Genomic DNA, 22,004 nt, shown 5'->3' with positions numbered 1-22,004 from the left:
TGTAGTTTATCTAGCACCCCTACTTGGAGTGCAGGGGTTTCCCGAAGCGCCTGGCTTCCTCCCAGCAGGTGCTCAGCATCTGTGTAATTGTTATAGCGAAACCCAAACCAGCCCTGCAGCTTCCACAGCTGCACCCGTAGCGGGGCGAGGCCACGCCACCGGGACAGACAGACACCCTGGTTGGAGACCGTCGCTCGAGACTGGCGAAAGGGTCCGCACCCGGGAGGCAGCCCCACCCTGTGGGCTTTCTGGACTCTTCGACAGGTTTCGTCATCCCCCCAGCCCCCGACCACCCACCCTACCCTCCATCCCGTGACCGGTCGTCACGGGCCGGGGGAGGAACTGGCCGGCTCTTCGATCCCTGCCTGCCATTGGCAGGGCCTTCCATCCATCAAGTTAGGCTCCGCCCATGAGGCTGACGTTTCCCAGGCTTCGTCTCTTCCGCAGGCCGCGGCGTAGCTGGCGATTGGTGGAGAAGGCTGCAGCCGTCCCAGAGGAGGCGAAGACGGGGCGGGCTCAGGGAGTCTGGGCGAGCCCGAGCTCGTCGGCCTCTCGTGCTGCGGTGGTCTCTCGCGTCCCGCCGGTCCGCTCCGTGTCGCCCTGTACTGCTGCGGCCGCTGCGGAACCATGGCTGTGCTCGTCGTGCTCTTGTCCTTCTTGGTGGCGGGTGAGGTCCCGGGCCGCGGGACTCGGGGGTGGCCGCGGGTGGGCAGCAGTGGGGCGGATGCCGCAGTGCGGGCAGCTGGCGATGGCCTCGCCCCAGCCGCCTCCTTCTCCGCCTTCTCTCCGGGCCGGCCTGTGGCGGCGCGGCCTGGCGGGCTTGCTGGGGCCGGACGGGGCTGGGCTGCGTGGGGGCACCTGAGCCGGCCTCCACCCTCTGCCTCTTCAAGAAAGGCGCGTCCGCCTGTCTTGCTCCAGCCTCTTCCGGCTCAGGAGGCGCTTCGGAGGACGGGGATGCATTTCTCAGTCAACTGTTGAACCGCAGCCCTCTGCGAAGAAGCGAAGGCAGACTTATCAGCTGCCATCAGCTGCTGCTTTTCTTTGCATTTTTCTGGTGTCTTCATTTCTAGCGGTTGTCGTCAGTAATTGGTGAAATCTCCCCACTCCCCCCAGTGTTTCAGGATACGGAAGTTGGAGGTGGAGTAATTGTTTTTGTATGATTATTTCTCAAGGAGAATTTAAAGTTCCTCTCAGTAGTTTGCAGTAGTTTCCAATTTTAAGGATTTGGAATCTAAGATGTGAGTCACGTTCTTAGGGTCACATGTCAAATAAGTGGTAGTTTTCTCCGTGGAACCTAGGTTCCCTAGCATTCAACAAGGGGAATGCAAGTCAGCTCATAATTGGCCTCTTACCGTGCCTCATGTAATTCGGTTAATTTTACACCAATCCTTAGAAGAGGCTATCACCTTCGTTTTACAGAGTGGTCAAGCCTAGATAAATTACCCAAACAGCACACAAGTAAGTAAGCCGCAGAGCTGGAATTGAACCCAGATCAGCTGGTTCCAAAGCCTGGGCCTTTCCCATTATACGTGTCGTGGCACAGGTGTGAGAATGTGGGAATGATGGGGGCTGGGACTGGGGGCACGGTGGTGAACAAGAGGCCGAGTTGAGAACAGTTTGGAGGAATGGGTCCCTGTTCCCCAGTGTGTCGATTCAAAACCTAGACGTTAAAAATCTGTAGGACGCCTGTGCCGCTGCTCTGTGAGGTGCTGAGATGCCCCACTTTGGGAATGGTGGTTTAATTCTACATGAAGGTATAGACCTTTGATGTTTTTGAAATCTGCAGGTTTTCTCCATCCCTGGAGGTGCCCAGTGTTGTGTGTTGATGATAGTTACACTTACTTTAATGACGCCCAAATTTCAAGGTTGTATTGTACCTTTCGTCTCTGGCTCTGTCAAGGTCGTTCTGATCTATCTACTCAATTTCTTTGGGGGAATTTTTTAAGTTTTTAAATTCAGTTTTTGAAATTTAAAGATCTTCCCTTTGATACTGTGATTTAACTGAACATCTCGCTGAAATTCCATGTTTTAATGTTATGATTGATATTATTTTGATTCAGTGAGGTTTAGGGGGTTTTGTTAGGTTTTGGTCTGAGGCAAAATAATTGCTTCTGTATATGGTTTGAACCTGCTTTCCTAACTAATAGTCTAGTTCATACAGATCAAGAATCTGATCCTGTCAGCTTCTGCGCTGCATGGTCTTGTCAGATGAGGTTAAATTACTATTTTCCACAGTGACTAAATGTGATTTAATGGAAAACATCTTTAAGAGATCTGACTTCTCTATTTGAGAAAAAATATATATAAGTCCTTTAAAATGGTGTTACCAAACCAGAGACCAGGGGAAGGGATCTAGGGTTATGAATACCAGGTCATGAGGAGTATTTGAAAAAAATTCAGATGTTTAGCTTGGAGAGAAAAGGCCAAGGGTGAACACATGGAATTTGAAGGGATGTCATGTTGAAGAGGGATTCAGTTTGGTCACTGATGCCCCAGAGGTCAAAAGTAGGACCTGCTTATTTTTTCACTTGTTGATTCCATCCCCATTCATAGATGACAATATAGTATGGTGGGAGTTCCCAAAGAGGGGAAGGATTCCTAACCTCTCTCCCAGACTGGGGAGGCTGGGGGAAATTTCCCTAGGCAGGGTGCCTCACAGGCAAATGTGTGAAAGGTTGGGGTGGGAAGAAAAGGCATTTTTGACAGAACAGTATGTGTAGAAGCACAGAGATGTGAGAGCAAAAGAGCGAATAGTTTGGTGGAGCTGAAATGTATAGGGGTTAAGTTGGGGAGATCCCAGAAGGAAGGGTGGTGAAGTGCTTTGGGTGTTACATTTTGGATTTTGTTTCAGAGGCTCCGGGCATCGAGTGAAGGTGGTTGAGCTGAAGGGTGAATGTTCAGATCTGTAGTTTGAAAAGATGCTGGGAAGGCTGGATCCGAGAGTGGCATGACGGGTCATAAGGCGGCCAGTTCTGTCTAAGCCTCAGGAGGGCCTGAAGTGGGGAGGGCCTGATGCGGACCCTGGACATGGAAGGGAAAGGGTTGTGAGATAAGAAGAAGAACAAAAGATGGACAGAATTCACTGGTTGATTAGCTGTGGTGCTGAGGAAGTCTTTAAAGATGACTAATTCGAGCAGCTGCATGGAAGGTGGTGTCATCCTTTGATACAGAGAATGTAGGAGGCGTGTATGGAAAAATGGTGAATTCAGTTCTGAACCTGTTGAGTTTGAAGGACCCATGGGACTTAGAAGGAACTGCTCAGCTGACTGTGGGGTATGTAGGCCTAAGGCTCAAGGGAAATCTAGGCTGAATATAAAAATCTGGGAGCCATTAGTGTGTTTTTGGTGTTTGCAGCTCAGCCAGGGGGAGACTCCATTGTAGAACAGTGTAGAATAGAAAGCGGTGAGGGTCAAGGAATGGAGCTGCAGATCTCCAAAGTGGAGTGTGCCCAGTGATATTGGGATGCCAGAAGAATGTACTGGAAATTCTATTTGTCTCTCATTTTCTTTTTTTTTTTTTTTTTTTAATGGTCAGAAATTTTTGTAGAATGTCCCTCAATTTGGGCTTGTCTGCTATTTTCTCATGATTAAATTGGGAAGAATACTAAGTTGTCTCATCCTTTTAAAAAATTTCTATTTTGTGTGTTCTGTAATATATTATGAATATATATTTTATACTACAAATGTATACTTTATAAGTAAATATATGTATATTGGGAATACTTTCAAACTTTATACTGAAAGGGTTGAAATCGCAAAAGTTTGGACGTCACTGCTTTAAAGGATGGGAAGGGGAAGAAACTGAGGAGAAAAGCAGCCAGGGGGATTGGAAGGAAAACCAGGGGCCCGGGCTTATGGAGGCCAAGGCAGGAGAGTTTCAAGGAAGGAGTTGTCAGTATCAGTTGCTTTGGGAAGTTACATAAATTGAGGGCTGAAAATTGTCTTTGGGATTTGGTGAGTCATTTCAGTGGCATGGTGGGGTCAGAAGCTGTGGGTTAGGTAGCAAACAGGAGATGAAGAAGTAGCAGAGCCAGTGATGGCTGACAACTCCTCCAGGATTCTTCGTCTGAAGGGAAGCAGAGGTAGGTGGAGGCTGGTAGGACCAAAGGAAGGGTTTTGTGGTTTGGATTTTAGAATGGGAGCACCCTACGCGTATTTTTATGCTGAAGCGAAAGAGCCAGTTGAGAGGGGAAACGGCTAGTGCGACATGTGGCTTCATTCATTCACTCAACAAGTATCTATTGAGCACCGGTGTGCCAGGCACCGTTTTCAGCCCTGGGGATACTGTGTGAACAAGACAGACTGAAACCCCTGCCCTCGTGGAGCTCTTTTGTACAGGGCCAGCTTCGTATGCCCCAAACCATATAGCCACCTAACTCCTGATACATCGTCTGTTCCAGAATAGAGACTTAATAAACCCTGAATGAATAATTCAGTAGGTGAATGAATGAAGGTCCCTTGAAGGCTGAACCATGGGATATTTTCAACCGGAGGAGGGACATCCCTGCCCACATCTGGAGGGAGAGGAGATAAGGATAGGGGCTTGTGCAGATAAACTTGTGATGGGGAGAGGAAGCAGGAAGCTGGAGGAATTCCTGTGCTTTCTCTTGAAGCTGGAGATGAGGGTATCTGGTGAGACCGAGTTGGGAGTGATAAAACTGGAAGTTGAGAGAAGTTGGGAAGCCAACTTCTTAAACTTTTTAAAGGATTAGAATGTTGGGACAATGGAGATGGTTGCTGGCAAACGTAGTGCTGAGGTGGCATCTCCATTCACTGGTCATATTCAGGTAGTGGATGGGTGACCTTCTTTCAGGTATCCCGGAGATGCCTGCGTGAAGCAGCAGTTTCTCAGTATAGGAGTCTTTGTAAGGTTTTCTGAAGCTCTAGGCTCCTGAAGGACTGTTGTACAGGTGTGGAAGTGGATTCTAACTATAAAGTTGAGGCAAAGTAATTTAGTAGAACTCTGCTGGGGTCGAGTGAGTAGGGCTGCATCTCAAACAAGGCAGTCTCCAGATCCAGATATTGTGCTTTAAGTGTGTATGGTATTCAGAAAGTATGCCTTCCTCGCTGCCCCATTTTCCTTAGAGTTTGCAGTTAACTACTACTTCAGCGAACCAAGATGTCTATCATTTACAAACTGCCATTCCATCCTAATTTTTTTTTGTCTGCCTTCGGGTAGAGCAGTTTGGAAATTCCTGCTCTAGTGGCTGTGCTGAATGAAACTCTTCATGTTGTATCAGCACCATCCTGAGGCATTTACTGTCAATACTGCAACACCAAAACATTTACTGTTGCTTCCAACGTTATTCCCATAGGCTGTAAGCAGTACTTTCTTTAGGTCAAGAGAGTAACAGTGATGCTTTATTAAAGTCTAATTTTCCTGTACTAGGCATGACCAAGATTTGTTTTGGACTTGGAACTAATCTTTTCATAGGAACTCAGAAGTTTCCATTAGTTACTTGTCCTTGTGTAATCTAGACATCATTGGGTTAACTCACGATGAGTGAAGATGCAAGATACCTCATCCTTAGTCTTGGAGGGCCTATAACATAGTCCCTTTATTCTCATTCTCACCTCTTAATCCCAGGCCCCATACCCCTAGACTAGCTGACTTTATTACTACAGAATACCTTTTCTCAGCCTCTTGATATGTGCATTGGAAATACTATGTCCTGGACTTTGTTTCTAGAGTCTGAAGTATTTTACATTCTGACTGGTAAGGTGGACCCCCCATTTGACAGTACTCATTTCACTAGCTTTGCCTGTGGGACATAAGGGAAGCTATGATCTATCCTAAGATATACTAACCTGCTGAAGTTTTGGCATGATATACTAGTAATTTTATGAATTTGCATTTTCAAGAGAGGATTGACGGTAGAAATATTTATTTGTTTATTTATTTATGGCTGTGTTGGGTCTTCGTGGCTATGCGCGGGCTTTCTCTAGTTGACGTGAGCGGGGTCTACTCTTCGTTGTGGTGTGTGGGCTTCTCATTGCAGTGGCTTCTCTTGTCGCGGAGCACGGGCTCTAGGCACGACGGCTCCAGCAGTTGTGGCACGTGGGCTCAGTAGTTGCGGCTCTTGGGCTCTAGAGCGCAGGCTGAGTCGTTCCGCGGCATGTGGGATCTTCCTGGACCAGGGCTCGAACCCGTGTCTCCTGCATTGGCAGGCGGATTCCTAACCACTGAGCCATCAGGGAAGCCCTCGATGGTAGAAATAATTTAGAGATTTCAAGTTTCTTTTCTTCCTTTCTGGTCTGGGCCAAGGTTTTGGTTTTTGTTCTTTAAAAATGTGGAGAAATGCTGCTGATTTCTAATTCTTGCCAAATTGCCACATGCCCCTGTTTAAGGGCCATCTGTAGGAAGGCACCTAGATCATTAGGAGAATCTTGTTTCATAGTTGTAACTGTGTTACAGCAGAATGTATGGACTTAAGTTCTTACAGTGATACTATGAAAAAGAATTTGTTGATGTTTAGGTTTTAGCATTTTGTCCAATCAAAATTTAGTATGCTAAAGTCAGTGGAGAATGGGAAAGTATGTATTATATTTAATAATTTTCAATGTGGGTGCAAAAGATTTATGATGGTGATCACTTATTAATCTGTTTTCCTTTCAGGTGTCTCAGGGAACGAGTTCAGTATATTAAGATCACCAGGGTCTGTTGTTTTCCGGGATGGAAATTGGCCCATACCAGGAGAGCGAATCCCAGACGTGGCTGCATTGTCCATGGGCTTCTCTGTGAAAGAAGTATGTGTATTTAAAAAAAATATTTGGAGCTGCTTCTGAAAGCATTTTTGTTGATTTCTGCTAATAGGCCAGGAAAGCAACGGGCCAACATAGGTCCAGATTACAAAAGTAAAAAGCTTATTTGTAGTCAGGGAGATTCTGGATAAGTGTTCCAAGCTCGATTATGAAAACAAATCATTATAAAACATTAACCATGTAATCGTTTATTCATAGTAGTGACGTTCTTTGTTATATAAGAGAATGCATCTGTCCTACTATTAATAGGATGTATAATTTTATTGTGTTTTTCCAGTACACATGATAGACTTGTGTCTTGGTTCAGGCTGCTATTACAAAGTACCATAGACTGGGTGCTTTATAAACATTTATTTCTCACAGTTCTAGGGGCTGGAAGTCTGCGATCAGGGTGCCAGCATGGTAGGGTTCTGGTGAAGGCCCTCTCTGGGTTGCAGACTGCCAGCTTCTTGTTGTATCCTCACATGGTGGAGAGAGCCGGAGAGAGCCCTCTGGGGTCCCCTCTGTAAGGCGCTGTAATCTCATTCATGAGGATTCCATCTTCCTAGTGTAGTTACCTCCCTAAGGCCCCTCCTCCTAATACTGTCATACTGGAGGGATTAGGATTTTGCAATATGAATTTTGAGGAGACACATACATTCAGTCCATTGCAATTTTTTATGAATGATAAAATGTATATGCATCTTACCTGAGTTTAGGAAAATAGTGTGGTCAGTAGCCATAGCCTTTTGTTATAACTGGCTGCTTACATGATTGTTGTGTAGGGGGCCTAGGTCCAGTCAGTATGAGACATCTTATAAAGCTCAGGGCTGGAAGAAAGGAGATGGAGTTTGCTGTACCTTCCTATCTCCTCCCACTTTAAACTTTGGTGCTTTTGAGGTGGTCTCTAGATATCATCAATCACTCAAAGGAACATTCTTCCTAGGTCCTGAGTGTCCTTGAAACCAGAAGCAATGCATGGGAACTGCCTCTCTGCTGGGCCTTTGGGTGGAGCCCCTGCATTCCTTGCATGAACCTGATGGGTTGTTTACATTTAAGGATGAAATTTATACCTAGTTCTTTACAAACTTAATTTTGACTACAAATGGCTGTCAAAGTAACCTTTAGAAATAATTATTAATAAACTACTATGAGTTACTTTCAGCAGGAATTTTATTTATAAAGCACTTAGTCTAAAGAGAATGTTGTAATGGTAGCCTTGCTGTGTCACTGTGAAAGAGAAAAATGATGCTGTAGGTAAGGGCAAAGAATGATGTGAGGGAAGAAAATGTCCATGGTTATATGGAAAAGAGAATGTTTTGTAATCTGGAATTTGAGAAGTACCTACATTTGGTTTATTTGCCTGCTTTTTTCCACAGAAGGTTTGAGATGACTTATTATTAAGACTTTATTGTTTCAAGTCTGTAGAAGTTTAAGAAAATGAAGAAGGTAGAAATCAGCATCCTCAATTAGGAGATTGCAACTACTGCTTTAAATAAGACATCTGCTGTCCCTGTGAGTTTTCATTGCCAGTGTCATCCCAGCACCCCTTAATTCTGCTTGTTAGATGTTATTAGGGAAATGGTTTCCTGAGTTGATAATTGGCACAGTTTCACACTTTTCAATGTGTAGGACCTTTCTTGGCCGGGACTCGCAGTGGGTAACCTATTCCACCGTCCTCGGGCTACCATTATGGTGATGGTGAAGGGAGTGGACAAGCTTGCTCTACCCCCAGGCAGTGTCATTTCGTACCCTTTGGAAAATGTGAGTATTTATTATAAAGAATTAAAGGGATGCATTTAAAATTTTGTCTTGTCAGCTGTCATTATGGATTGTGTTCTAAGCACTCGTCTTTTTTTTTTTTAATGCACTGATAGTTGGGGTTTTTTGTTTTTATTTATTTATTTATTTTTAATTAGTTTCTGCTTTATAACAAAGTGAATCAGTTATACATATACATCTGTTCCCATATCCCTTCCCTCTTGCGTCTCCCTCCCTCCCACACTCCCTATCCCACCCCTCCAGGCGGTCACAAAGCACTGAGCTGATAGGTTTTTTTTTAATTATATGATGGTTGTAAATTTATTGAGACTTGGCTGTTTGCCATGGATGAGAATACTTTCTAAGGTAACAGGTAGAGAAATTGGCCCACTCTCAGAATAGTCAGAGGCTCAAAAAAGAGAAACCAGTTGACGGTGTAACCTGCTGACATTTTCTAGGGCATTATTTTGTCACCTTCCCTTCAGAATTTTATCATTTTGTGTAAGAAAGAGACTGGAAGCAATTTTGCTAGCTCACTTATCCCTTCACTGGCCTTTCAGGCAGTATGGCTGACTGAGCTGTTGTGAGAGGCCCTCCTTCTACTGTAAGCATATAGAAGTCACCAAACATCTTTACATGTATCACTAAACTTGAAAGCAAGCAAGGGGTACACACAGGTGCCAGATATGAATATGAATTCAAAAGCCACAGTGGTGAGCAGGAGCTGAAGGTGAAATTCTGTTCCCTACAGAAAGCCTGGGGCTATAAAATGCTGTCTTGTTCTTGAAAGGAGGAGTATCAAAACCCCAGCTGCCCCAGGGCTACCGTGAAGGAGCTGGGTTGCCACCCTTAGCTGTGGGGCCCAAAGAGCCCCCCTAAGAGAAATCGGAACTATGGGCTTGTGCTGTGCAGAGTCACATGCTCCAAATTCACACAATCCACCCCACACAGACACCTCCCCAGCCCAGGGGTCCTTCGGTAAAAAAGAATTGAAGAGGAGTTGAATTTACCAAACACTTGAAGGATAAAAATTCCATGAGAAAGTCAGCAGGTGCAACAAACAGAATTCATCCCCCGAACTACTACAGGTAACAGACCAGCCTCAAAAAGAGATTTAAAAATACATATATTAAAATTGTGAAAGAGTTAAAGGAAGGGATAGAAACCAGAGGCAGTTAAAAGATATTTTTGATATGTGGTGCTTTCATTTTCACTTAAAAATATTTTGTAATTTATACTGATTTCTTTAACCCATGAGTTATTTAGAAGTGTTGTAACATATATGGGTTCTTTCAAAATAATTTTTAATTTTTTTAATTTTTCAGTTTCTCATTTCACTGCATTGTAACACTGGTCTATATGATGCTGATTTTGGTGGTGGTGGGGGGTTCACACTTTTCCTGTGGTCTAGTATAGATTATCTCCAAGCACACATGACATGCTTACAGAAATGACCATGTACTAGGCCACAAGGCAAATCTCAATGGGTAATAATCAGTATCATATAAACCACCCTCTCTGACCACAATGCAGTTAAATCTGAATACAATAACAAAATGATACCTTAAAAAACGCTTGGAAATGGTAGAAACAAACACAAGATACGACTCCTCAGGTTTAGAGCACACTGAGGTAGGCTAAAGCCAAATCAACACCTAAATATAGTGAAATTGAAGAACTGTCAAGGATGCTAATAATCTTCCCAGAGAGAAAAGACACTGTCATGACAAAGGAATGAGAGTAAAATGGTAGCAGATTTCTCATCATTGCCATTAGGGACCAGAAACGCAAGAAAGGAAAAGCAGGAATTGCATAGTATGAAGCTAGGCTGAGAATATTGTTTAAGTAGTTATAATAAAATGATACAGGAATGAAAATTATAACTATTGGGAGGGTGGAGAGATAGAGTGCTTGTAAGGGGATAGGGCTGTGGTTGGTAATGTGGGAGAGCTAGATCCTCATTTTCTACAATGGGCGATAAATACATAATGCCTAAAATTGAAAAATCAAGATGGAGTAGTATAAACATTATTTAGAGGTGGTGGTAAAAAGAAAAGGAAACAAAGGATTTGAAGGTGAGTGCTATAAATAGGTACTAAGGATGTAATGTTCAATCAGCATGACTGTAGTTAACACTGCTGTGTGACACATATGAAAGTTGTCAAGAGGGTAAATTCTAAGTTATCACAAGGAAAAAAATTTTCTTTTTTGCTTTCTCTTTTTTTGTATCTATATGAGATGATGGATGTTCACTAAACTTATTGCAGTAATCATTTCACAGTATATGTAAGTCAAACCATCATGTTGTATACCTTAAAACTTACACAGTGATGTATGTTAATGGTATCTCAATAAAACTGGAAAAATTAACTTGAAGTCAGGAAGAAAAAAGATGGGGGAGGAAAGAAAGTACCTCATAGAAATAGGAAATGGGTGGGCAAACTTATCTTCCATAGAAAGTCTTAGAGAATTGTCTCTTTAAACCGCATGTATATATAACTCTTAAAAATTAATTTTTAAAAAGCCAACAAGAAAAGATAGCTGGAATAGACACAGTCCTAAATAATTCATTGGTTGAGGAGAAAATTATGGTGGAAGTGTTGAAATTATTTGGAACTGAATATCACAAATGTGCCATATATTTAAAAAATTGTGGGGTACAGCTAAAGTGGTAAGAAGAGGGAAAATTTATAACCCTACATGCACATTAGATAATTTAAAAGATTGGAAATTAATGAGTTAAAGAAACCAGAAGAATTTCAGAGTAAATGGAAGGAAGGGAACAATAAAAATGAAAGACGTGAAAAAGATACTTTTAGTCTTTGCAAAGATTATTAAGTAGCTTGTTGTGTGATTTCTGTGAAAATCACTGTAGAAGATCTCTTTTAAAAACGTATATATGGGACGTCCCTGGCGGTCCAGTGGTTAAGACGCCGCGCTTCCACTGCAGGGGGCACAGGTTCCATCCCTGGTCAGGGAACTAAGATCCCATATGCCACGCAGCACAGCCAAAAAATAAAAATAAAGTATATTAAAAATCCAATATGCCATTAAGATTTTCATTAGCCTACAATCCAAAACTAAACATTTTAAAACAGACTAGCCTCATTTTATAGGAGTGGAAGCTGTGAAAGAGGTCATGTTATTGCTTGACCCTGACTGACCGCTTCTAATCCTTTTACTGGCAGTAGGTGGAAAGATATAAGGCTCCGAGGGAAAAATCCACCCGCCCCCTCCCCCCAAAAAAAGCCTTAGAATTCCACTTAAAGCTTCTGTTTGATTAGCTAGCTGTTATCATTAGATTTTCAAGTCCTGTAGATACAGAATTTCCATTTTTCCCAGGACAAACGTGCATCCTTATAATGTAGTAGAAGAAAACAATCATGGGATTTGAAGCATGACCTTTTTTCCTTTTTGAGTATAGCAGTCTATATAATTTTTTCTTTTCCTTCACAGTTTGGCGCTCACCTGACTCAGTAGCTTCTCCAATTTGATTGCTAGGGACACGTTACCTTTAATCTTCAACTTTCCTGCTGTGTGTGCCACTGAGGTGAAATGAGGCTGGAGAGTTTGTGTTACATGTTCTCATGTTCCTTGCAAAGCCCAAGGAAGTGAAGTGCGTGCTTGCAGGAGGAGGAGCGCGTGTGGCTGGCTCGGGGAGCTGGTAACAGGATGCTGGAACTCTCCCCCTTCTGCACTTACTCATTAACTTATTTTAAGAGAATTTGGGGAAGAGTTAATATGCATCTTGTGTAAGAGTAAAAATAGATTACACTTCACGTTTATTAATCACATTTATTTCTGCCTGGCCCACATTAACGAGCTACTTATACACATGAACCTTTTAATAGTAAAGGGAATTACTGGGGAAAAAAATCACTGTATGAAACCTCCATTAAAACAAAAACATTACTACTGTACTGCTTGTTGTAATAATATTGAGAATAAAATAAGTTTTTGAGGGGAAAATTACCATAATTTGTTTTAAAAAATAATGTGGGGCAAAAACAGGTCTATGGGAGTAGAAGTCAGAATTTAGGTTACCCTTGGGGGTGGAGGGAGTGGGTAGAGAGGCTTGTAGGGTGCTGATGTTTTGTTTTGCTCTGGTTGGGTTATATGAGCATATCTATTCCTTGAGCTGTTACTCCAAGATTTGTGCACCATATTATATGTATGTTTCACTTTAATAATAAATTCACGGAAGAAAGTACATTATCACAATCAGCTATTTCAGTTTATTAATATCATGTGTTCCCAAGATAAATTTCACATTCAGAATTCTTGTGACATACTTTATGCCTTGCCTAAGAGTCTTCAGTCTATCTGAAGACCAAACCCTACATCTTACTAAACATTTTTAACATTTTGAAATGAAAAATGAGGTCTTTCAATTATATTCAAGTCTTCAGATTCCTTTGACCTCTTAAATGCAAGTTAATACATTATTGTAGAATATACATTCATTGTAGCACATTTTATCAGTATTGAAACCAGATGTATTCCTGCTTAAAATACCTGACCACCAGAAAATGGTCGTTTGTGCAAGGTAGTGTTTTGTCCTTCATTTTGCACGTTTTTTTCTCATATAGGCACATTTGGGGAGACAAACTCATTGGCCCACTAGGGGGCTGTTTAATCTTTTGTGCCCTCAAAGGACTCTACGTTTGGATATGATTTAGGTCTTTTGAATTTCCATAGAAAATGCTGGTACTTTTGTTTTAAAGGCTCCTTTTTTAATACTATGTGAATGATTTTTCTTCCCATTTTGGTTCAGATAATAATTAAGATCTCACTATTAAATTTCAGGCAGTTCCTTTTAGTCTTGACAGCGTTGCAAATTCCATTCACTCCTTATTTTCTGAAGAAACTCCTGTAGTTTTACAGTTGGCTCCCAGTGAGGAAGTAAGTGTGATACAGTTTTTATTTTAAATGCTTTAAAAAATAAGCTTTCTTTATTTAATGAAAATTTAAAATTTCATGAAAAATGCTGACAGACCTCTGTATATTGGAATTAATCTGTAGAATGTAACAAAATTTTGGATTCTTGCAGAGAGTGTACATGGTGGGGAAGGCAAACTCGGTTTTTGAAGATCTCTCAGTAACACTAAGACAGCTCCGCAATCGACTGTTTCAAGAAAACTCTGTTCTCAGTTCACTTCCCCTCAATTCTCTGAGTAGGAACAATGAAGTAAGTAGTACAGTTATTGAATGAATAAATGAATATCATTATTAATTTCCCATTTCTTATGCTCCTGACTTTACAGCAAACTTGAAATTTTAGAAAATGAAAAGTTTTGCAAGTTTATTGCTTGGAGTAGATTCTTTCTTCCTATAGTGTAATTTTTAAAAAATGAATCTCATGAATGAATTGACTCTTTGTGAGCTGATCTGTATGAATGAATTGACTCTTTGTGAGCTGATCTGTAGTAATAAATAGCACTACATTCTAGCGCAAGGGTTGCCACCGTGACAGGCCAGAAATGACAGTAACTAGTTGGTAGTTGGTAGAGCTGTGTGGACCTGGTAATGTGGGAGCCATTATTCACTGCCACTTTTGATGTGTTGCCTCATTTTTCTAATTCATTCTTGACTGTACAGTGGAGGGCACCATCCTTACTTTTGACTCCTGTATGTCAGCTTCACCACCTGTTCATGCACCCTCTTAACCACATGGCATGCCACCTTTGTGGTAGCCTCCCTCCTTCACCTACTCTGGATGACCAGGACCACCACCTTTTATTCTTCAAGGGATGTGAGCAAAGTAGGCTATTGGCAGGACCTCATTGAAGTGTGCCAGAATATTCTGATGCCCTGAGGGAAAACCAGTTTAGAGTTTAGATGCTTTATCACAGCTTTATCAAAAATAAAACTATTGGGCTTCCCTGGTGGCACAGTGGTTGAGAGTCCGCCTGCCGATGCAGGGGACACGGGTTCGTGCCCCGGTCCGGGAAGATTCCACATGCCGCGGAGCGGCTGGGCCCGTGAGCCATGGCCGCCGAGTCTGCGCGTCTGGAGCCTGTGCTCCGCAACGGGAGAGGCCCCAGCAGTGAGAGGCCTGTGTACTGCAAAAATAAATAAAATAAAATAAAATAATGCTCATTTCTTTCTGCTCTCTGCAGGTTGATCTGCTTTTTCTTTCTGAACTGCAAGTGCTACATGATATTTCAAGTCTGGTAAGTAGGCTTCTCTAATTTTTCAGTTCCGTTTATTCTGGTTCCAGAAGACATTTCTAGAGAGTCCTTGAATGATAGTGAAACCAGTCAAAAAGTTTAAGTATGTGCCCTAGATTTATGATTCCATGAAAGTTGAGAAATCAGTGGTGGTGTTGGGAATTTTGAACTCATCTCATGTTAACAAATTACTTTGCATTTCTACCTTTAGGAGGGATAGTAAGTATTAATATATCTTCCAAGAACACAGGCTTAGGAGTAAGGCCAACCTGGCTGTGGACCTGACCTGTTGATTTCTTGTCAGACATTAAAACCTAAACAGTTTGGACTAATCAGTTGACCAAGTCAGGAAGGGAATATATATGCCTGTAGTGTATTCTCTTTTTTTTTTTGGTGAATGACTTTTTTAAAAAAAACCTCCTATGATGAAATAGAAAATCTTACCCGTGTGCTGTCTTCTAAAGTTGTTGCCCGAACTCTCAGTGGGGTTGGTTTGGGGAGTGTGGAAGTGTAGTGCTGGTGGTGTGGGAGGTGTCTGCTCTGTGAGCACTGATGGCTCGTCTCTCCTGGGATCAATCTGGTCCAACCATCTGTTCTCATACACTGGCCCATATCTGAGGGTTTTTTTTTTTTTTTTTTTTTTTTTGTGGTACACGGGCCTCTCACTGTTGTGGCCTCTCCCATTGCGGAGCAAAGGCTCCGAACGCGCAGGCTCAGCAGCCATGGCTCACGGGCCTAGCCGCTCCGCGGCATGTGGGATCCTCCCAGATTGGGGCACGAACCCGTGTCCCCTGCATCGGCAGGTGGACTCTCAACCACTGTGCCACTAGGGAAGCCCCATCTGAGGTTTTTAAACTAAGAAATTTTTAAAAGAGCTTTTATTATAACTGCTCCTAAAAATGAGATTTGTGTTGGATTTATCAGAAACTCCCATTTAAACCAGTTCTGTTGGCCACCGTTCTAGACTATTGTGATACCCTGGGGTGCTTCTGCCTAGTTTAGTTAGGTGTAAAACTCCAACTGGCTGTGTTTGACAATACTTCATCTATTTCCTTTTGTTTGTTCTCCTAAGTTGTCTCGACATAAACATCTAGCCAAGGATCATTCTCCTGATTTATACTCACTGGAGCTGGCAGGTTTGGACGAAATTGGGAAACGTTACGGGGAAGACTCTGAACAATTTAGAGATGCTTCTAAGATCCTTGTTGATGCTCTACAAAAGGTAAACCATCAATGGGGTGTGAGCAGTTAGAGCATTTGACTTTTAGCCTCCTAATGGGAAAAATCTGCTTAGTGAAATACTATTGATTGAAGTCTTTTACTCACCTTCTTTGAGGGCCCTGTAATTTCAGTGACCGAGGATGGAGTAGGTCACAGGTGTATGTTGGGATGTCTGTCTTTTTTTTTTTTTGGCCTTGCCGAGCTGCTTGGCTTGCAGGATCTTAGTTCCTCGACCAGGGATTGAACCCGGGCCCCGGCAGTGAAAGTGCCAAGTCCTAACCACTGGACCACCAGGGAAATCCCAGGGATGTCTCTCTTTCTAATGCTGGCATAGGCAGCATAGGAAATGATCAATAACTCTAGCACAGTACTTTTTTCTTTTCTTTTTGGCATGGTAAAATATATCTAACATAAATTTACCATTTAACCATTTCTAAGTATACAGCTCTGTGGTACTAAGTACATTCACATTGTTGGGCAACTGTACCACCATCCATCGCCAGAACTTTCAGCTTCCCTGAAACTCTGTCCCTGTTAATCCCTATGAAATAATCGAAGGAGAACACTTAGCACAGTACCAGACATTCAGCAGATACTAGTAAATGCTAGTTTTCTTCTGCCCTTGATGTTATTCACCTGCAGCTCTTCAGTGAGGCTTCATGGTTAAACCTTTGTAGATGTTTGCAATCAACCAGAGACAACAAAGATTTCATTTTTCCTACTTCCCTGCCCCCAATTTACACAGCAACAAATTCAGTGACTCCTTCTTTCTGGAAGTAATTTTATTTTGAACGTTTATACGTTGAATCTTAACACTTTACTGAATATTTAAACCTTTAAGACTTGCCTATTTTAAGACACAGTGTATTTCATGAGCCAGTAGGTAACTGGGTTTGTTCTTGTAGGTGCACAGAAGCTTTACAAACATTTTAAATAAGTATGTGTCTTGAGATTCATAGTAATGTCAGTAGCTCTTCAGTTTGCAGATGACATGTACAGTCTCTACGGTGGGAATGCAGTGGTAGAGTTAGTGACTGTCAGATCGTTCGACACATCCCTTGCGAGGAAGACTAGGACTATCCTTGAGGCAAAACAAGCGGTGAGTACGTTTTCGGATCCTGCTTTAAAATTGTAAAATTAACTCTAAAAAACCCACGAAATCCTGTATCACTTGTGGGCAGTATGAAGGAGCAGTCAGTAAATCTGAAAAAACAATTAAAACGTAGGTTTCTTATTCACATAGGTATGTGTGTTTTGCCAGTGATGCTCAGTTCTTTGGGGGTTGTAATCAGATAATGCAAGACTTTGTTAGGGATGCGAGACTTTGTTAGGGATAAAAGCAAATGTGTCAGAGCCCATAAGATAATTCAAATATGGGTATTACAAGGAGACCTCAGAAGTTAACATGAGGGAGTGGTGTGGCGCTCTCTTATGGAGTCTGCTTTTCTCAGAGGTACATTGTCTTTGTGGTACAGTCTCCCATTTTCCGGCTACGTACACTCTTTTTATAATACAGTTTTTTGACCTGGATCTTATTTTGATTTTTAAGCATTTAGAGGATGATAGGCAAGGGTGCCAGCCCTAGTAAAACAAGTGCGTGTGCGTGCACGGCCAAGAACATTACTTACAGCTGGCTTCATCTCTCGGATTCCCAGTCGTTTATGGACACTCTCCTTTGGGTCCATTTTGCAGCCCGCACTCTCCTCAGTTTTATCAGTCGCTGTGTGGGACTTAGAGTGAGATGCTCAAAAGTAATGTGTTCAAGATAATCTAAATGTGACTGGTTTGAGATTGTTTCATCCTAAACAGGAGTGGAAGGACCTCTGTTTAAGACAGCATGGCGGGCTAGACAAACCGAAAATTTTTCCGACTACAGAGCATCTAGAAATAGTGGATAAAAAGTAAACACCCTCTTGAGTGCACAGTTTAACTCTCAAAAAAGTAAGGGAAACTCTTAAGGAGCAACTAAAGAAAGGGAACTGGAGAACTGTGTTAGGCTGCCCTGGGAACATTTCCAGTTGGGTTACCGAGCAACTGGCTCTCTGTGGGGAGTTGGAACTGACGCCTCCCCGTGAAGCTGGGACCCTGAAAGGGCCGTGCCCGCAGTGAGAGGGCAGACTAGAAAACAGCCTGCCTGCCAGCAGAAGGAGACAGGAAGGCAGCTTGGGGGCTGTGCAGTCGGGGTATGTGCTGGGGGTGGAATGTCTCCTAGGGAATCCTTAACCACAGGGCCACCTTCGTGTGGGTTTGAGGCTCAAATTTATACTACCCGCAAGTTCTAGGAAGCCCCAGGCCAAGAAATTGACACAAACCTCAGCCCCAGGCTGGTAAGACCTGTGGCCTCCAGCGGAAGCAAATATAAAACCTCCCTGGCAGGACACACCTTCTGCACACAGCATACAAAGTATGTAACGTAATACTAGTTAAAGAATTTAAAAAATTTAACGTTAGAGAATACTTCTTGTTCTTCTGAAGCTCCCTCTTGTCTTATTCCTTTACCCTCCCCATCTAGAGGTAATCGCTCTCCTTAATATTATGTTAACCATTCCCTGGCTTTTCTTTACAGTTTTAATACATAGGTATTTATCCTTAAATAATGTTTGGTTTTGCCTGTAATTGAATTTTCTAGAATCATACTATATGTATTTTTCTCTGCGCAAAGGCTCAGTATTGTTTTTAAGAGCCACACAAGTTGATAAATACAGCAGTAAAATGACCTGAACTACTCTGTGTTCCACTGGGATGTGCCACAACTATCCATCCCGTTGATGGATGTCCTTGCACATATCTTGGTACACATCTAGAAGTGTGTTCCCCAGGGCATGAACTGGCTGGATCACAGTATACTCACACTGTCAAATTTATCAGTGCTGCAAGCAGTTGGAGCACTATATATACTTCCACCAACAGTGTGCTAACCTTCTCTGTGAAGGCTCCCCCTTCTTGGTTTCTCCTAATATAAAAGGAGCTCTTATGCCACTTATTAATATAGTTTGTTAGATAAATGAATCGTAGCTAGCAAATTGGGATAATTTCCTAACTTAACATTCTTCCCTCTTGATTTTCTTTTCTTTATTGTAGAAGGACCCATCAAGTACCTATAACCTCGCATATAAGTATAATTTTGAATATCCAGTGGTTTTCAACCTGATACTTTGGATAATGATCGCCTTGGCCTTGGCTGTGATTATCACCTCTTACAATATTTGGAACATGGATCCTGGATATGATAGCATCATTTATAGGATGACAAACCAGAAGATTCGAATGGATTGAACTTTCCTTATGCCAACTTAGAAAAGGGGTTTGGAAATCGGCTGTTTTCGTTATAGTAAATCTTTTAGTGTAAAGTAGATAGTGTGAATTTATAAAAAAGCAGATTTGTGTTCTCTATTTTGTGTGCCTGTGATGATGTTCTTTTAGAGTGAATTATAGTATTGATGTGAGTTGATTTGTGTGATATAGGTTCCATAATATGCTCAAATACTATGATTGATATAACCATTTAATATAATTTCATTGATATAACCATTTAATATAATAAATTTCATTCCATTTAATATTTGGAAACATGCACTGAAATAAATGTAAAACAAACATTTAGGACAGTTTGTGTTACTTATGTTGGGAAAATGCACTGAATTTGAAATGCTTAACTTACATGGGAAAGGTGAAAGTAATAATAGGACTGTTATATACTATGAACATGAACGTCTTAATGTAAATATCTCTGAAACGAGTAAAGGTTTTTAACTTCAAGCAGCTCTAAACTACGTATGTGCTTATATAGTAACTTAGATTTGGACTTCCATCTGGTTGACAGACTATAGCTGTTTTTTAACCTCTTCTGAAAGTTTGGTGATCCGAATGGTCAGGTGTGGATATTAAAGATACTACATTGATCTAAGAAGGAACTAGCTTTGTGGAGTTATAGACGCTTGTAATTATACACACAAAAACATCTGGGGGACATCTTAGGGCATGATTTCAGTAATTTTCCCCCTTTTGTAAGTAAGTTACTCTGGTCGTTCTATAGAATGCTAAGTGGAAGTAGATGCTCCCTACTTTTCATGTGGACCAATGTCTGTCTATAAAGAGTGGCAAATAAAGTTAATAATGATTCCAAATTTGTGCCATTTCAATATTAAACCTATTTTATATTGTAAAAACCTAAATGAAAAGGGTTTTAATCTAATCAAAATTGGCTGTTTTGTTACACAAACTGTTTTATTATTATTTTTTACATTTGTTTATTCTCACTGCCTCCTGAGATTCATTACCAATATGAGGAAGACATTTCAATTACTATGCTTGTTACTGAATTTATACAGAATATGTGATAAATTCACACTTAGACTTCAGGTAGGGAAGGCTTAAATTTCCTTCATAAAGGTGAATATACAACTAATTGATTAGAGTATGAAGAACTAATAAGGTAAAGGCTTAAGGGATACAGTTTTAAATTCGTATAGCTTATTACCCAATTAGAATTTTAAAATTCATGATTATGTAGCTAAGTTACTTTAGTAAGAGTTGTGCTGCCCTGCCCCTGGGAACCCTACTTAGGTTTAGTATTAGCTGTGTCTGCCTCTTCTTTGCAAAGAACATCAAATCATTTCTAAATAACATGTTTGAGAAGACAAAGTCTATTTAGCTGTGTTTTCTACCACTACCGCCGGATACCGTTGACAGTTACAGTGTCTTCCACGGAGTGGAGGAAATTTTTGTCTTTTTTGCCTCTCGTTGGACTATAAATAGTGAAGCCAATAACTCCACAGGAAAGAAAAACTAATGGTCCTAAGATCACTCAAGTGTTCTCCTCCACCACTACCCCCTGCCAAGTTTATGAGGGTGAGGGCATTTTCAGCAACCTAGCCCGGAAACACTCTGACCCCCACGGAACCCAACAGGGCTTATGTCTGGGGAACAGGGATCTATAACACTGCAGAGCAGTTAAAATTCATTTTTCTTTCACAAGTTTCTTACATAAATATTGCCACAGAAGTTAGATTGTTATGATGAAATATGAAGTAAACCAGTGCCTTTATAATTTAAAACTGATGAGACTAAGTTCTAGGAGAAGAAAAAAAATTAATAACATGACGGCACTAATCCTTACAGGGTAAATGGCATCAGCACCCTTCCATCTATGGTAGGCAGAAAGCAATTAATTAAAATAAATGTTCTGCCAAGATTATTATACCTGTTGCTGATGATTCGCTCTTAAATTAAGTCTAATTCATTCAGGAATATAAATCATGATGTCAAGATTTGTGTGAGAGGCAGGAAAGTCAGGCTCATGGCAGACTATTCCACTGACACTGAAAGAGAAAACCCAGTCACTTTATATCTAATCAGTGGACTATTCCAGGTTTATAAAATATCTGAGACTCTACATGTGATAGATGCTGCTTATGGCCTAATTCTGTTAATAGTAGAAAATTGATTTTTTACTTTCTTTGGCTGTCTTTTGTGAAGGAATGCTATCCTGAATCCATTTTCACTAGTACCCAATAATATGGAAGCCATAAACTTACTTTTTAATGGGTGATCAACCAACAATTTCCAAAACATGCAGTGGCATCAGGCCTTCCAACCTTGGCTTCAGGTAGGTTTCTTTCCAGCCTTTTCATGACAGAGTGACTATGCAGTGGTTTCCTGGAAAAATAAGGAGTTGTCAGAAAAAGGCATTAGTTAAGAAGCACTGACTGAAATAAAGATGAATTCAGTTATCCGATTCACCACTTATTAGCTGAACAATCTTCGGCAAATCCCTTAATCCTCTCTGAATCAAAGTGTTTCATCTATATAATGGGGATGGTAATACTCCAGGTTTGTGAAAGTCAGCATTCAGTGGGATAACATGCTCAAAGGTTTGTGAATGCTTAATATAAACTATAATAATAGTACCAAATTCAAGGAACTCTGCTTGGGCCCATCATTGTACCACTGATATGTACTGGCTAGTTTCTTGGTTGCAAATAATAGGAACAAACTTTGGTTAGTAAATTATGTCCGTTGTCCTACTCTCGTGACCTTTTACTGGACCCAGATGCAGTTCAGGAGCGCATTTCGCATTTAGTTGTCCTGTCTCCTTAGTCTCAGTTCCCCG

General features: G+C 41.5%; 1 protein-coding gene across 1 annotated transcript; it reads left to right on the top strand.

Annotated features, from left to right (window-relative positions):
* The first annotated feature begins 486 nt into the window (after positions 1–486).
* ATP6AP2 (ATPase H+ transporting accessory protein 2) lies at positions 487–20,019 on the top strand. Its single transcript, XM_060086759.1, has 9 exons — positions 487–667; positions 6,616–6,746; positions 8,373–8,504; positions 13,308–13,403; positions 13,552–13,689; positions 14,621–14,674; positions 15,744–15,893; positions 16,872–16,991; positions 18,974–20,019. Exons 1-9 carry the CDS (start codon positions 628–630, stop codon positions 19,166–19,168), a joined length of 1,056 nt encoding a protein of 351 aa, XP_059942742.1. The 5' UTR covers positions 487–627; the 3' UTR covers positions 19,169–20,019.
* Positions 20,020–22,004: the final 1,985 nt, after the last annotated feature.

This window comes from Mesoplodon densirostris, chromosome X (assembly GCF_025265405.1).
Source record: "Mesoplodon densirostris isolate mMesDen1 chromosome X, mMesDen1 primary haplotype, whole genome shotgun sequence".
Taxonomy (NCBI): Eukaryota; Metazoa; Chordata; class Mammalia; order Artiodactyla; family Ziphiidae; genus Mesoplodon; species Mesoplodon densirostris.
The sequence above is the reverse complement of the archived record's forward strand: the minus strand, read 5'-3'. Positions and strand labels throughout refer to the sequence as shown.

Coding starts and splice junctions, on each gene's coding strand:
- ATP6AP2 (XM_060086759.1), top strand. CDS start 628: ATGGCTGTGCTCGTCGTGCTCTTGTCCTTCTTGGTGGCGG. Junction 6,747..8,372: donor TGGGCTTCTCTGTGAAAGAA/GTATGTGTATTT, acceptor TTCAATGTGTAG/GACCTTTCTTGGCCGGGACT. Junction 8,505..13,307: donor TTTCGTACCCTTTGGAAAAT/GTGAGTATTTAT, acceptor ATTAAATTTCAG/GCAGTTCCTTTTAGTCTTGA.